The sequence below is a fragment of the Dryobates pubescens genome, chromosome Z (assembly GCF_014839835.1).
Source record: "Dryobates pubescens isolate bDryPub1 chromosome Z, bDryPub1.pri, whole genome shotgun sequence".
Classification (NCBI taxonomy): Eukaryota; Metazoa; Chordata; class Aves; order Piciformes; family Picidae; genus Dryobates; species Dryobates pubescens.
Genome location: NC_071657.1, coordinates 15,474,066 through 15,490,253, shown reverse-complemented (window position 1 = coordinate 15,490,253; position 16,188 = coordinate 15,474,066). Strand labels below are relative to the sequence as shown.

General features: G+C 41.3%; 1 protein-coding gene across 2 annotated transcripts; it reads left to right on the top strand.

The window, feature by feature from the left end:
• The first annotated feature begins 1,822 nt into the window (after window positions 1-1,822).
• LOX (lysyl oxidase) lies at window positions 1,823-11,588 on the top strand. Of its 2 annotated transcripts, XM_054178912.1 has the most exons (7): window positions 1,823-2,586; window positions 3,077-3,185; window positions 4,430-4,567; window positions 6,654-6,810; window positions 9,103-9,198; window positions 9,352-9,467; window positions 10,986-11,588. In XM_054178912.1, the coding sequence occupies exons 1-7, from the start codon at window positions 1,848-1,850 to the stop codon at window positions 10,990-10,992; spliced, it is 1,362 nt and encodes a 453-aa protein (XP_054034887.1). In that variant the 5' UTR covers window positions 1,823-1,847; the 3' UTR covers window positions 10,993-11,588. The 2 variants fall into 2 exon arrangements, with proteins under 2 accessions (XP_054034887.1, XP_009898957.2); XM_009900655.2 differs by lacking the exon at window positions 10,986-11,588 and having other exon boundaries at window positions 9,352-9,471.
• Window positions 11,589-16,188: the final 4,600 nt, after the last annotated feature.

The window sequence follows — 16,188 nt, the reverse complement described above, 5'->3', positions numbered from 1 at the left end:
GCTTTGTAAGCAGCTTGTACCAGGCACTAGTCACAGCTTCCGACCACCTCTCCACGGGGTTACCTTTGATGTCCCACATGGCACCACTGATTTCAGGAGCTATGAACAGCTCCTGTAAAGCAAAGTACTACTCCTAATTGGGTAACGGTGTAAATCAGTATTCATGACCCATCACAGCTACAACACAGGACCACATTTTGCAGGATTTCAATTATTGTGAACCATTTAAAGTAATATGCAATTAAAATAAATCACAATTGAAGCCTTCCCCCCCCCCGCCCCCCAAAAACAAAGAACCACAGAACCACCAAAAAAAAAAACCAACAACCAACTGTATGAAGAACATTAAAATGCAGGGGTAAACGTTTGCCTGGCCACTAATGTGTGAACTGTTAATGTGACCTGGAGAAGCTGGTGGCAGTTTGAAGGTGCTGTGCATCTACCGCATGAGGCTACAAACTTCCAGCCTGGGCTGGTTATCTTAAGAAATATCCTCCCTACCAAACTTTTGTGCATTCTCTTCCATTCCACTGCAAGGATTCATAAGCTAACAACCCTTGGAAAAATACATTCAAAAGGAGTTTTGGCTGAAATCCACAGGCCTTAATTCATTTGCCTTGCTGGGTGATTTGCCTTATCAAAACACAGCATTGGTGCGGTCTTATAAAAAGCAGGGACGGAGTTTTGGGCCACAGGCTGGTCCTCTTCTCAAGTGTGGTTTTGGGGAGATACAGGCTTATTTGTTCTGGTGACAGAGCTAAGACTCTCCTATGTGAAATTTCACTTTTCAGTGAACACTTACTCCGGGAGGAGCACCTCCAGTGTACTTCTCGTGTGACTCATATGCAAAAACCTTAAAAGTCAATAGTCAAGAGTTTATTTGATGGAAGTTTTCTCCTGGTTAAGAGGTCATTATGGGGATCCGACTGTTACTCAGCGCAGAGACGAAGGTCCCCAGCAGCTGCTCCAGCCTGGGAGATGTGCCGGCCAGCACATTTTCCAGAAACATGTTTCCTCTCTCGCTAGCGGCCCCTTCCTCCTCCCCGCCACCCCGTTTCTAGTCTCTCCAGCGCTGATGAGCTAATAGCATTTTTCCTTTGCATACTTTGGCGCTGCCCCACGGCATACTCTGGCAGCCTACGTGTGTCTGAGCGCGCCCGCCTGCCGCAGGCTCGGCGCAGCCCGGGCTGCGGGCGGAGGCAGCAGAAGGCAGGCAAGGAGGCTGGGACGGAGGGAGATGGGGAGCCCCCGCCGCCGCGCCGACTCTTGACGCCCCGTCTCGTCCCCCCGTCCCCCACCGCGCAGGGCGGGCGGCGGCGGGCGGGGAGCGGCCACGGGGGGAACTGTCAGGGCCGCACGTTTCCAGTCGCATTACGTGAACAAATGGCGGGGGCGCAGCCAGCCCAGCCAGCGGGGCTTGTGTAACTTTGCGAGCGTGCCAGCAAGTTTAAAGTCCCTGGTCTCTCCTCCTCCTCCTTCCCTCGCTCCACACACCAGCGCGGGCCGGAGGACGATGAGAGGCTGATTGTTTGCTCCGGCTTCCATTCGCATCCCCTCGCCTATAAATACTAGCGAGAAGAAAAGCCGCTCCCGCTGCCTCTCCCGGGCTGGGTTTTCTTCCCGACGTCCCAACCTGCCCGATGGCACCGACCCGGTGCTGCCGCGACTGAGACCGCGCTGCCCGCCTAACCCTTGCAAAGGCACAGCCCACACACGCCCGGCCTCTCCACACATCCCCGCTCCATCCCGGGCAGGAAGAAGCCCCTTTGCTCTCCGGCCGCCCCTTACCCCCACATTGTCCCCGCGTCCCCGTTTCTCTCCTACATCGGCACCCAGAAAAAGAGAAGATGCATTTCGCGCCGTCGGGGCTCCTGCTTGCCCAGCTCCACGCGTGCATCTACTGGAGCTGCCTGTGGCCCGCCGGCTGCCAGCATCAGCCGCCACCGCGCCACGACCGCCCGCCGCCTCCCGCCGCCTGGAGGCAGCGGATCCAGTGGGAGAACAATGGGCAGGTGTACAGCCTGCTCAGCCTCGGCTCCCAGTACCAGCCCCCGCGGCGCAGGCAAGCGGCGGAGGCAGTGGGCAGCCCCATCCTGCTGTTGCGGAACAACGGCACCGTGTCGCGGAGAGCCGCCACCCGCGCCACCGCTACCACCGCCGCCGCGCAGCCACAGCCCGCCGCCAGCAGCCGCGGGAGTTCCGGCGCACGGCACTGGTTCCAGGCAGGTTACCAGGCTCCCTCCGGTGGTCGCGGCGCTGCCACCGCTGGGCAGCGTAGCCAGGGGACCGCCACCTCTGCTGGGGCAGCCAGGAGCAGCGCCTCGGGAGCGTCGCGACCCAGCCCTCCCACCAGCCCCGACAGCGGCACCGGCACGGACGGTAACCGGAGCAGCACCGGGGCCGGCGACCTGCCGCCCCTCAGCAACTTCAGACCTGGGCGGGAAGATGTCATGGTAGGAGATGACCCCTACAACCCCTACAAGTACACGGACGATAACCCCTATTATAACTACTACGACACGTATGAGAGGCCCCGCCAGGGCAGCAGGTACAGACCCGGCTACGGCACCGGCTACTTCCAGTATGGTAAGAACCCTCCTTTCCTTTCTTTCGTCCCGTGCCTTGCATTCCCTTCCCTTCCCTCTCCTCCCGCCAGCCCCGGCCCAGCCGCACCGCCCCAGCTGCACCGCCCCGCTCGTTCCCGCTCACGACGGCGCCAGAACGGCGCGTCCTGGCGGGATTGTGGTGCGAGGGTCGCCAGCCCTCCCATTGCCCTCGCTCGGGGCAAAACCTGCTGGGACGGGCGTTAGCACTGCTCCCGGCCCGCGGAAAGCCCAGCGCGGCAGTCCCTGCTGCTCTGGGAAGATACTGGGAGAGCTGCGGAGGGCACAGCGGGAAGCCTGCTGCGGGGGTCTTGGCTAAAAGCCAAAGGGACTGGCAAAAGGGAAAACATACTTAATGGGGGCAGGGGTCCGTAGTAAAACGATGGCTCCTAACGTCTGGGATGAAAGCCAACTATTTGCAGACGTGTCCTGGGTTGATCTTGCTGTTATGTGGTTGGTTTGATGAACTGCAGGTCTCCCTGACTTAGTGCCGGATCCCTATTACATCCAGGCGTCCACGTATGTTCAAAGGATGTCCATGTATAACTTGAGATGTGCTGCCGAGGAGAACTGCCTGGCAAGGTAGGCATCGCTTCGGCTTTTGCCTGTTCACTGCAGGTTCTTGTGCTTCTGCATCCACTGCAGGGCACCTAAGGACACGGTGAAGAGCGGACAAAAGTGAGGCTGGAGGGCCCATGGAAACAGCCCAGTTTGTAACCGTCTGAGCCTGTGGCAGGTGGTGCACACCAGAAAACAATACCACCGTATCAGACAAACTGCAGATGATTCCAAGAACCTACATTTTGTGGGAAGTTACACTGCACATTTCTAGTACCAGTCTCATTGGAATATAGCTGAGTTTTGCAAAATGGAGACATGTGAAAAACCCATTTTAATCCAGTGATTTCATCTGCCTCCTCTATTCCAGTTTATATTCTACTCAATTTTAAGACTCTGTTCTTAACCAGCATTACTATTTAAATTGTAACATGCTAATTGCTAGGTGTAGGCATTGTTTCTTAAGACTAAAATCTCCCTGAAGAGTGTTTCAGAGCCTTAGTTGGTTGAAATAAGGGCTTTGCTATGTTGTTAGGTCCTATCCATTTGGCAGAGTGTGATTTTTCCTGTTTTGTTTGGAAGGAAATCAACATGACTGTTTTTAACCATTTTAACTTGTTTGATACCTTATCATGCAAACCAGATTTATTTATTTACTAGCATCACTAACTAATATCAGGCTGTTTCCAACACCATACTCTTTTTTTCACTTGCAGGAAAAATAAAACATGGTATAACACTAGTGTTTTTTATACTAACTTGACAGTAAAGATTAATTGAAATGTTCTTTATGGCTATCAGTTGATTAAAATATTCCAGTATTTTAAAGAATATAATAGCTATGTGAAATAGGAGAAAATATCCAGAGGCATGTATTTTACAACAGAAACAAACATCTGTTGTGTGATCTTACATACGCAGCGAGTTACCTTGGTTAACAGCAACTAAAAAAGATTGTATTATTGGTACCATTTTTACAGCTGAGTGGTGATCTGCTTCAGACATGGTGGCAGAAAATCAGTGGTCAAACTCCTGTTTGTATTATTGGAAACAGATCTGAATCTGATTGAGGTCTTGGTCTGACAACAGACGCTTGTGAGCACACCAGGTGGAATTCTTGTGCACTTCCAATTCATGAGCCACTCACAGTGGGCTGAGAAGATCTGTGTTACCAGTTGCTTCTGAGACAATATAAAGTGTTTATAAAGTGTCCTATGTGTACTTTTCTGTGTTACTACAGTTCAGTTCTCTTTTCTGTGTTACTACAGTTCAGCTTACCGAGCAGATGTTAGAGACTATGACAATCGGGTACTCCTGAGATTCCCACAAAGAGTGAAAAATCAAGGCACATCAGATTTCCTGCCCAGCAGACCCCGTTATTCGTGGGAGTGGCACAGTTGTCACCAGTGAGTGAAGTGCTCAGTGTGGTACCTTCTAATTACCTTTCTCACTTAACAAATTATCACTTACAAGGTGGCATTTTTGAAAACATCAATGAAGAGAGGGAAGCTATGGGGAAACATTAGCCTTTTACTGACTGATTGATTTTATGGTAGTGGTAATCTCACTTTATATAGCCACTTGAACACAAAATGGATATGAAGTTTACCTATAAGTGTAAAACTCTTCAGATTCATTATAAATACATGTCTCAGATACGTTTTGACAGTGGCACCTTCTCCCTCAAAGTATGTTTTACACAGGTTAGTAGGTTATAGTCTGGTTACATTTATATGGAACCAATAAATAGAAGTCCTATTTGTTAAAACATCTGTGGAAGCCCTAAACTGTGTGTTGTAAATACTGACCTGTATGTCTTGCCCTGAATTTCATGGGTAATTCTTGACAAAGAATGGGGTGGTCAATACAGAAAAGAGAGGATACTAGGTTGACTGATACCATTGTTAATAACCTGATGGTATCATGATACTTTCACATAGTGGTATTGCTCCCGAAGTGGCAAAACTGCTAGAAACATGTCAAGGCAAATGTAATTGAACATTTTCAGCATTTTGGGAGCAGGTAATGCTGCAAACTGATGCCTTTTCAGAAAACTGGCATGCAACAGTTTGCTGGTCTGTTCCAATTTCACTGTTTCATAGTAAGACCAATTGCAAAATATTAGAAAGCTGAACTTAATTTCACCTTACTTAAAATGCAGGTCTGCTGTTATGGATACGTAAGTGCTAACTTAATATTATTCTGTTAAAAAAATATGTAATGTTGGCTTGATCTGAAGTCCTCTGGAGTAAATAAAACATTTCTCTCTAGCTTCAGAGGCTTTAAGCTCTGAATGAAAACTCAGTATCATTAGAATAAATTATTTCACAAAAAGACTTACACTGCTAGTTATGGATCAAAAAGCTGAAACTAAACCAGATGAACAGCAACAACAAAAAATTTCTGTAAATGCAGTAGTTTTCACCCTGGAAAAAACACCACTGAAAGAAAAACCCCATCTGTGGTACTTATAAGGTTGATAAAGACTGGTAGAGAGCTATTTGAAGTCTTCCCTCTGTTAGAAACAGTTTCTTATTCTGCCATGATGGCCCAGCTATCACTCTCCAGATGCAAAGTGTCACTGGTGTTGATTCAGTTTGTGGACAGAAAATGCATTGCCTGTAAGAAAAAACAAAAAGCATTTCTTGTGATCATTTCCATGACAGTGAAACAAGCTCATTTAGAAATGAACTGTAACTGCCAACTAGTTTGGCTAGCCATCAGGCTTCAATGTTAGTCACCACCATCTGTGGACCAGCTTTAGTGTTCTTGACATATATGCTTGTGAGACTTGAGTGCTCTTCATTTTAAGAACACATTTGAATTCTGTTTAATTGTATCTTTTTTTCATATACTTCTTGATCTGAAAGTGTTCATCAGTAACGTAAATATGTAAGTACCAGCAGCCAGATGCTGCACAAAATAGATGATACAAGTTTTCTCTGTGTTTGTAAGAAGTGAAATTACAAGAGCAGTAGGTGTTTTAAGACCACAGTAAGAGCTAGAACTCAGTTTGTGTGAGATCAAGAAAAGTGCATAATTTGTGCATTTTCAAAAGAAATACATGCTTTTGAAATAGTATGTGTAGTGTGTCTGTTAGGAACAGACCACAATGGGGTCAGACAAGATCTGCATTTCCAGTACACAGAAGCGGATTTTCTTACGCAGATTTTGTTTTCACTAATGCTAATAATTGTGTTCCATTGATTGAGAGCCTTGGAAAATGTTAAAGCAAATTGTTAGGTTTTTGTTAGCAAGTAACAAACTTCCCCGGAACCGATAGTATCTAAGATAAGGATTCCTAGTGGAACTCTGGGTGAAGGTGGTTAAGAGATGTACAATTCAAATGTGAACTACTTGATACTTGCTTTTGGTACTGGAAAAGAGCTGAAACAGTGCTGCTATGGAGCCTTTCCTTTTACAAATTACAATCTTTTTGTTTTAATTGATGGGATCTGATGCATCTTTAATACTATATGTGTGGTTTAACAGACATTATCACAGCATGGATGAATTCAGCCACTATGACTTGCTGGATGCAAGCTCACACAGAAAAGTTGCTGAAGGACACAAAGCAAGTTTCTGTCTTGAAGATACCTCCTGCGATTATGGATATTACAGACGGTACGCATGTACAGCGCATACGCAGGTGAGGGTTGGTCAGAGACAACCAAGTTTCTTTTCCCTGTATAAATCTTTGGAGAGTTTTTCTACCAATGATCTGATGCCCTAACTAGCTGTGAAATTCTTCACCACAGAATCCAGGAAAGCACCTTGGAGGCTTACCTGGGTGCTGTCAGGTGTCAGGGTGTCATTAAAATGCAGGGACGCTCATTAGCCTGACACTGGTAACTGAACTACATTGAACCATACCACAAGTTCATGTCCATATAAAGCGAGATAAAGCAAACTCAGTAAAGGAGTAATTCCTGATGTTCATCCTCCCCTAAACTGCTTGGTGATGTCCTTGGTCCCGGAGTTCATAGCTAGTATTTTCTCCCCTGCAGAGCAGGAGGCTGCAGGGTCCTGAATTCCCTTTCTACCTATAGTTACCAGTTGGCAGTCCAACACAGAAAGCTTAGAGAGAGATTTATGTGTGTATAAAGAGAATTAAGGCTGTTAAAGAAATCATGGTAAGCCATGTGCAAATGTAAAGTGAGGTGTTAGGGCTTAGTTGGGGAATAGATATGGAATATACCGCTCTGATAATACACAAATTCATGATCAATTCCTACACTGAATATGTATGGATTTCTGGTCACAATCTCTCCAAACTGCTACAAGATAGATCAAAACCCCAAATCGACAAACCTCCAGGAGAACAAGGATAATCAGCAGTCATCACTACCAGACTACCACACAAACAGATTTCATAGATACTCTATGTGTAAACCAGAAATAATGGGAGGAGGAAGCTGTTGATATTGACTGTTCCTCGCAGTACAAGAATTTAAGGATATCCAAAAGAACTGTCAGACGACAGCTTTAGAACAGATGAGTGCTCTTCTGACATGTGAATAAAGTATTAAATTCCTTGCCATCAGATACTGCAGAGATCAAAAATACATGGGTTCAAAAAATGTAGACAAGTTAGTGGAGACTATTACTTACGAAAAATCTGATGGTACTGCATGTCTTAAATAGAGTTAAATGCCTGCTGGAAGGAATTTGCCTGCATAAAGAGACATTACACATCTCATTTCTTACATTCCTTTCTTCTCAAGCATCTGCTGCTGACCACTGTTAGACATGACACTGAGTTTGATGGATCTGTGGCTTAACTCAATATGGCCATGCTTATATGTAAACTTCTATCCCTTATTCTGCAGTTTTTAATCTAGGAGGTAGTTATTTTATCACAGAGAAATGACAGCTGTGCTTCACTGGCTGGCGTGTCCACATTTGTGTTTTAAATATAATGAATGATCTGCAATACATAAAGACTTTGAAGAGGTTTTGTAAGTATCTTTTCTCCTTCTGTAGACTATGACATCTAACTAAGCAACGTACATATTTTACAGCTGGAGTATTTGTGTCACTAGAATCATGGCTGTGTCAGCATTCCCACTGGAAGCCCATATTTCAGGGTTTGCAATTGGAGTGTAAAACTTTCCTCTAGCCTCAGACTTGGCACATCCATGCGAGAGTTTGAGATGATCACCACTTGGGTCAAGAGGGAATTCCTGCAGTATCTGGGTTTTGTGCACGCTGTGTGTTGCCAGAACAGATCAGCTTTGCTTAGAGCAATCAGTATCAGTCATGATTGAAGTCACCAGATTTGAACCACCGATATACTGATATTTGGAGGCTCTCACTTACACTCCTAACAGCTAAGAACTTTTCATAAAAGAGTTGTCTGGAAGGAAGGCTACATTTTCAGTTCCCTTTGATTCTCCAGTCACTCTTCAGCCTGAAAAGATGCCATTTCCATGCAAAACTCAGTGTGATGGCACTTCGGCAGAGTGCGTCTGTAGCAAAAAATTTGTGTCGTTCCTAAGAGTAGGGACAGTTTGTACTCATGGACCTCAGAAGCTATTTACATGAGATTTACAGATATTTAGGGTCAGTCTTTGTCAGTTTTGATTGTATTCCCACCCTTTATAAAGAACAGGGAGTTGCTGCATCAATAATGTCTACATAGAAGGATTTCTGTAACGTGATAATAAAATACTGATGAAATACAGATACCTTATAGATGACTGACTGCCAGTAATGTAGGTGTTTCTTAAGCAGTAGTAATACAGTGCTGTCTGTACAAGTGATGTTAGGCTTATGTGTTCTAGTTCAGATATTCAAATAAAATGCCAAGAATAAATAAGCCTCTTTTCCTGAGGTAGTTTTGTTCGTGAAATGTGGTATTTAAGTGAACTTCATTCTGAGTGATTTTTTTATGTAACTGTTCCGCCTGATTTTTGACTTCCATCTTAACTGAATTTTTAAGGGACTGAGCCCTGGCTGCTATGACACTTACAATGCTGATATAGATTGCCAGTGGATTGATATTACAGATGTAAAACCTGGAAATTACATTCTAAAGGTAAGGGTGTTGGTATTGGGGTGTAGTTTGGTGTGTGCTTGGGGGTTTCTTGATTGCTTTTATAAAGAAGTGAATCGTATTCATGTGTCCTTTTGAATGTAAGTTACCAGCTCAAACCTGGCAGTAGACAACACTGTGCTTTCTCCCCTTAAGGTGAGTGTAAACCCCAGCTATTTGGTGCCTGAATCTGATTACTCCAACAATATAGTACGCTGCGATATACGCTATACAGGCCACCATGCATATGCCTCTGGCTGTACAATTTCACCGTGAGTACATTCCTTTGTCTTTGCAGATGTTTTGTATTTGTAGCACTAAGGTTGATAAATAGATTTATAAAGCTTACTTTTAGCTTGCTTTAAAAATTTACTTCTCATTGCAAAAATAACTTCCCACTGTTAAGTCTAGTGAAACCAGTTTCTTTGGTTCGTTGTTCCTTGGGCTGCAGGATCTAGTGTGTGAATTCACGTGGTACTTTTCAAAGGACTTTTTTTTTTGGAAGGAACTATGTGAAGAGTTGCTTTGCTGTTGACAAATGTATAGGTTTCAAATCCTGACCTCTGGTCATTAAACTGTTTCCATAAGGCCAGCACTGATTTTAAAAAATTACTTAGGCTTGAAAAAACGCTCATAAGTTAGAATTTTGCTCTTGCAGCTGTGTTATTGGGATACATAGCAAAATTGCTGCTAGATAACTGCCTCTGGCTCACACCTTCTTTGTATTTGCACTAAAACCTTTCTGTGCTTATTCAGTACCCAACTGTAGCATGCACACAGAACTGCTGAGCAGTTCCAGAGCTCTTACAACATTCTGCAAAATCCCACACATACATGTTACTGTGCTGCTGCTGCTGACACAGCAACCATTCTCCCTGAAATTGTTCTTCCAGACAGTTCTTTCCATTGACAGTTTGGTACTTTACAAGCTTAAGCAATGCCCTTTTCTTCCCCTCCCCCACCCCCCCCCAAAAAAGCAAATCCATTTAATTAACGTTCTCTCAGTAGATCTATCGTAGTTTAATACATGTTAAACACTCACAAAAAGGAATCAGTTGTCTGTAACAGAGAGGTAAGCAATTCTCATCATAATATATTCATTGTTTGAACAAAATATTGATAAATTTCATTTGGTTTGCCTAAGAAGTGAGTATAAATATTGTATAGGGGTAGATGTGAGATAGATTCCACAGCATATATGAAAAGTAAGATAAATGGTCTGCTCTTAACAGCATCAGTGAAAAAAACATACTGAAGGCATGTGCCATGCTTAATTAGAGCTTAAAGTACTCCTTACTTTGTATTAGGAAATCAGTAGTTAAATGAGGTTAAAATGAGAATCATTGTTTCAATGCCAGTGTGGAGGTCATAAATCCAACGAGTTCAGTGGCTTCAACAAAGTCTTTTGTCTCACTGTGTGGTTGTCAGACCAGCAAGAAACAGAAGAAAAAACCCAACAGGCTTCCTGCAGGTCATGAGTGATTATTTTTGACAGACCTGTGGCAAGGCCATTTAAAGCATTTCCTTCTAAAAGGGCTGCCTAACTGGTACTTCTAGGACCACTGTTTCTGCTCACATTCACATTTCATGCTTCACACCATTAACTTTCAGTTTTCCCATCTTACCTCTGTAATTGTTATCAAGTAAATACATTCATGCAGGGTGAGGAAACAAAATTTCTTCTATTGTTTGTGGGCCTGTATCTTCAAGATGACAAAAAAATAATTAGCAAATAACATTTTTTTACCTGTTTAGTCATCTGCATAACATTGTTTCTTTTCTTTGGACAGATACTGAGAAAGATGCAAGAAAATGGATGAGACATTGCCAAGTGTTTTGAACTGAAGTATCATTATATAAACTTCAATAGGATGTAAACACTATAGAAACAAAACTACAGACCATACACCCATACGCCCACACACCTTATGTGATTTTGAAGCACTTCAGCAGCTTCTCAACCATATCTGTAACTGGATTTTGAATATTTAAATTGGCATTGCTTCTATTACTATTGAAATGTGTGGAACTGGTTATTCATGCACAGATGCTCTAGATTTTGAAAATCTAACTCATTCATAAAAATAGGAGCATTTTTTAACTCCTGAAAATTTGGAGTTTGGGTGATAATAGACTTCAGTGGGAATATTACTGGTGAATGAGTTGAACATAGTTTAAAAGGTAGCAAAAATGCATGTTAAATGAATTCAATAAAATGCAATAGAAAGTACTAGTGTCAGCTATCTCAGAAAACACCAGAATGAAAAACAGCTTAAGGGTAATGCTACAGTACCATTAAAATAAAACTTGCTAGGACATGCTGATATGAATGAGAAAAGTATGTTCAGTTTTCAAGGAATATATAAACATTGCAGAGAAATACACATCTATATATATACATATACACATATATGTGTGTATATATATATGTATATGTATATATATATATCAGTTATACCCCTGCAAGAAAAGTTCTGTTTACATTTTAATACATTAGAAGTTTTTCCATTTTCTGAAGTAAAACAGATGAGGGTTTGATAGAAACCCTTCATCTGCAGAAACAAATTACCCACCTTTCCATGTTGAAGATGTTTTTCCAGGTGGGGCTTTTAAAAGACTTCTGTAAACTTAATGTGGATAAACATAAATACCTGTCAAAAAAAGGGCTCTTGGAAATGATGAGTCCCTGATATAGTCATCTGTGTAAAACATCCACCTTAAACAGGTTAGCCATCATAATAATACAGGCATTTAACTCAGGTGGCACCACAAACAGAAGTAGGACAGAATGTCTAATAAAGGATTTCTATTGTGAAAAAGCCTAGTACCTGCTTCCCCCTTAAGTACTGTATTTGACTTTGAAAATCTGTATCTCAGCATTCAAACAACGAAGTTGGAAACATACTATATATAAAGAACAAAAACATCAATGTATTTAACATCTTACTTTAGGCTTTTCAGGAACCAAATACAACATTGTTTAAAGGGAAAAAATTCCAGCCCAAATTAAAGTTTTTGCTGAACTGCTTAACTGGTGCTGTGTACACCACTCCTCCTCCCCTCCCCAGATTATTTTGCTTTTGCAGTGCACCCTGCTGTAAGCTACAGTAGCTGTGATTTTGTTTTTAAGCTGTGAAATAACATATCACAAGGGGATCTGGTGGTTTTGATTTATTTTTTCAGAAGATTTCTGATTATGTAAAATGAAGGATCTACATTTGAAACAAAGGGACCTAGGAATACTGATTAGTATTGGTCAAGTTTAATTGGCAGTTTGAAACTAATGAAACATAGAAAGCTTGGTATCTTAAAAAATAAAGCGTATGCTATTCAGTATAGTTAAAAAATGAAAAATCTGAGGAGTATGGAGAGGTTTTATTATCACTATTAAGAATTCTTCAAGCAGTATTTGGAAGTGTTTCATGCAATAGAACCCTATGGATTTAATTGGGAAGTTCAATGAATTATCACAATATCCTTCAAGGATCAGTTTGTTCTTTAGTACATGCAATTAAGCTTATCTCATGATTATAAACCTTAGCCATAGCTTGATTACAAATTTACACAACTATCATGTATACTTTAAAAGAATCTAAGAACTAGCAACTGAATGATTATTACCCAATACTGGGAGTAGGTGCAGAATGAATACCATTCATAGCTGCAGGTCCCTTTTTATTTGCTGAGAGATCCATTTTAGCAATCAGTTAGCAGCATGGGAAATAAAAAGAAGCAAAATTTGGATGCTAAATTCATTAGAAATCCATTTATTAAATATGTCTTCAAAAATGAGGGTGTGTTTAAAGTCTGAAAACTCAGACCAAAGAGGGAGTAAGAGGTATTAAGGCATTCAAGTGCATTCACCTTTCTATAGACTTAAGTCAAAATTGGGGTGAAAGTCTTCGTAGCAGCTTGGGCAGTGGACACAAAAGCTACTGTAATGGAAGCAAGGCTGTGGGCACAGGCTGCTTCCCGGTAAGAGGTTGTGTGCTCGTACCTCATCGTGCCTGATGCTGAATGTGGGATAACAGAGCACTAACTGGACACAGAGCAGCCACAGAAACTGGGTTTATCCCTCATCTTACAAGGCAGTAACCTGCTCACATGCCTATACCCAAAATACTTGCAGAACTCTGCTGAAGTCAGTAAGACACCTGAGGACCTTGAGCATCTGTGTAGGTGGAGCAATTTGTAATACTGGACTTGGTCCTTTCAGTGGGAATGGCCTGGTTCAGAAAGGTGTTGAACGCCGTAACTTTGAATATTGGGGATATTGTGGCTACAAAAATGTAGCTTTTTTTTTCCGTAGCAAAATATTATATTTGTTTTGAAATGTGTATTAAGCAACACGACAGTGATGTACAATAGCACAAAAATTGCCTAAGATAACAAGAACAGTCTATTTAGAAAACCAAGGAATTTTAGGATTAAAAAAAATGAAGGAATGTGACTTTTGCTTCCCCTGTTTAACTATAGTAAACCACAATGCAGTAGAAGAGTTTTATTATGTAGCACGTGTAAAAGTAGTTCTAAATAGGGGAGTGTCAACTGGTATTTTCAGTATCGTGGCTCTGCAGTTTTGACCCAGACAGACATCTTAACTTACTTCTTTTCATAGTGGAATATATTTATGGGATTAAGTGCATTTCTGTTGAGAAACATTTATAAAAATTGTTTTGATAAAAGCTTATTTTATACAGCTAATTATATTTTGGAAGCCTTTTTACCTGACGTGGGGCTTATCCCCATCTTTGAAAGGCGTTTTGCCATTGGTGTCAGTGGGAGCAAAATCAGATTTAAATTTTGTAAGAATTCTGGTACAATTTTTTTGTTTGTTTGTTTGTTTGTTTTGCAGTCTGAAATTTCCTTAGAAAAGCCAAATTGCAAAAATCTGTGTGAAGCAATTACCTCCCACATTTCAGATCTTTAGCTAAAAATTGCACATAAGGAACTTTAGTATGTCAGGCTCATTACAGGAGGGGTTTGTTATATATATATATAACTTTTTTTTAATCCTGAAATACATTCGATATTTGCATATTTCTAGACAAAAGTGTAACAAAAATGACAGATTGGTCACCAGTGGAACCAACATATTGCATAGATTGTGTTTTTTGTGTTAGTAGAAGTGTACTCATTTTCTCTCTGCTCCAAAGTTTACTGTTTAGTGTTGAATGAGTGAAAACACCTAGTGTGCCTCTCTATAGTATTCCATGCATTGTTTGCAGTGTACTCATTCAAAACCAGCAGGGTGAATTTCAGAAACGAGACATCGAGAGGTGGTTTATCCTGTGTCTCATGTTTATGCCGATTAGGCATTTTCATTTTATCCAAATCCTAAAAGGTGCTGAAAGATTTTAACTTGAATTAAAACGAGAGAATATGTTATTGGGAAGTTTTTATTATGCAACTAAGTGCTACAGATGCAGTGAAATGCCACTTGTTTTTGCAACTTTTTTTTTTTTTTTTAAAAGATTGTTCATTATTTCTTTCCTTTTTCTTCCAAGAGTCTTAATTTCAGTATCTTTGCATCTTTACCTGAAGAGCTCTAATTTATAATATTCAGGCACTAGCTTTGTATTCTTCATTGCACTTTCATATTCTTGTGTTACATGCTGATATTATGGTTGCAAGTTTATGTGAAAATGACTTGAATAAAATGTTTCAAGCGTTGTACTTGTCAAAGTATTGTACTTCGTGCATCGACCAGATATATGTCACTGAAAAAGCTTCCATTACAGTTGCAATATCTGTATGAAAATTAAGATCCTGTCATGATGACATGGTCTTAGAAAAAATGTCACAAGTTAGAAGCCAGAAAGAAGTTACAAAAGCATGATGAAGTACCTCATGCTACCCAAAGGCTTAACACTTGGGAGGCAAAACAGGATGAGGTGTGGTTCATCTGGATACAAGATTTCCTTCCCATAATGACTGTTTCAGTAGGAAAGAGGAACTTAAAAACTACTTTCAGAATTTCTGCTCTGAAAACTTAACTTTCACATAAAGAAGTACATTTGAGCAGTCTATGGTAGAAAGTCTACATACTCTAGAAAAAATGGACTAGCAAATTAAACTCTCAGTTATTCCAAACCCATTATATCCTTTGTTATTTACATTCTGTGAGTACAAAACAATGTCCTTGCTGTCTCTTCCATATATATGCTAAACTGATGAAATAGAATGAATTGTGGAGCATCTTTTGTACCTTCACTGAGGGATTAATACAAAAAATGGCTTAAAATTTTGGGATGTTCATTCTAGTAAAAGGTTGTCAAACACTTAAATACCAACTACTGGCACTCTTGCCTTTGAGTAAATGGAGGCAAAACTGATGTAGTATCTTAAAGTTCGTTAAATAAATGTAGAATTACTTCAGACATAAGCAATGTTGTGATGTTTCTATAATTTCTTAAAATTATTCCTCTACTATTACGTAGTACAGCTAAGAGCTTAAAACTAAGAAAAGTGTTATCCCTAGAGTGCAGAACTCAGTGTAGTTCAGAATCCATGCAGGTACAAAAATGCAGTAAAAATTGCATACAATCATTACAGAAAGATTATTCGAATTTATTGAAAATAAAGTCTGCAAGTGTCTTTACTCTGCTATCTCATTTTTACATGACTAGTATTGCTAAATGATCGATAACCAGTTTACAAGTAAAAAGCACCTACCACGTCTTCAATTAAGAAAACAATGCTGTAACTGAATTTTCACTGAAGTTTTGTGATCTATCACTCCACAAAAACTGAAGAGTTAGTTATGCTTGTTTGGAAACCTTCAAACTTCTCTTTCTTTCCTTCCTTCCTTCCTTCCTTCCTTCCTTCCTTCCTTCCTTCCTTCCTTCCTTCCTTCTTTCCTTCCTTCCTTCCTTCCTTCCTTCCTTCCTTCCTTCCTTCCTTCCTTCCTTCCTTCCTTCCTTCCTTCCTTCCTTCCTTCCTTCCCTGTCTTTCTTTTTCTTTCTTTCTTTCTCTTTCTTTCTTTCTTTCTTT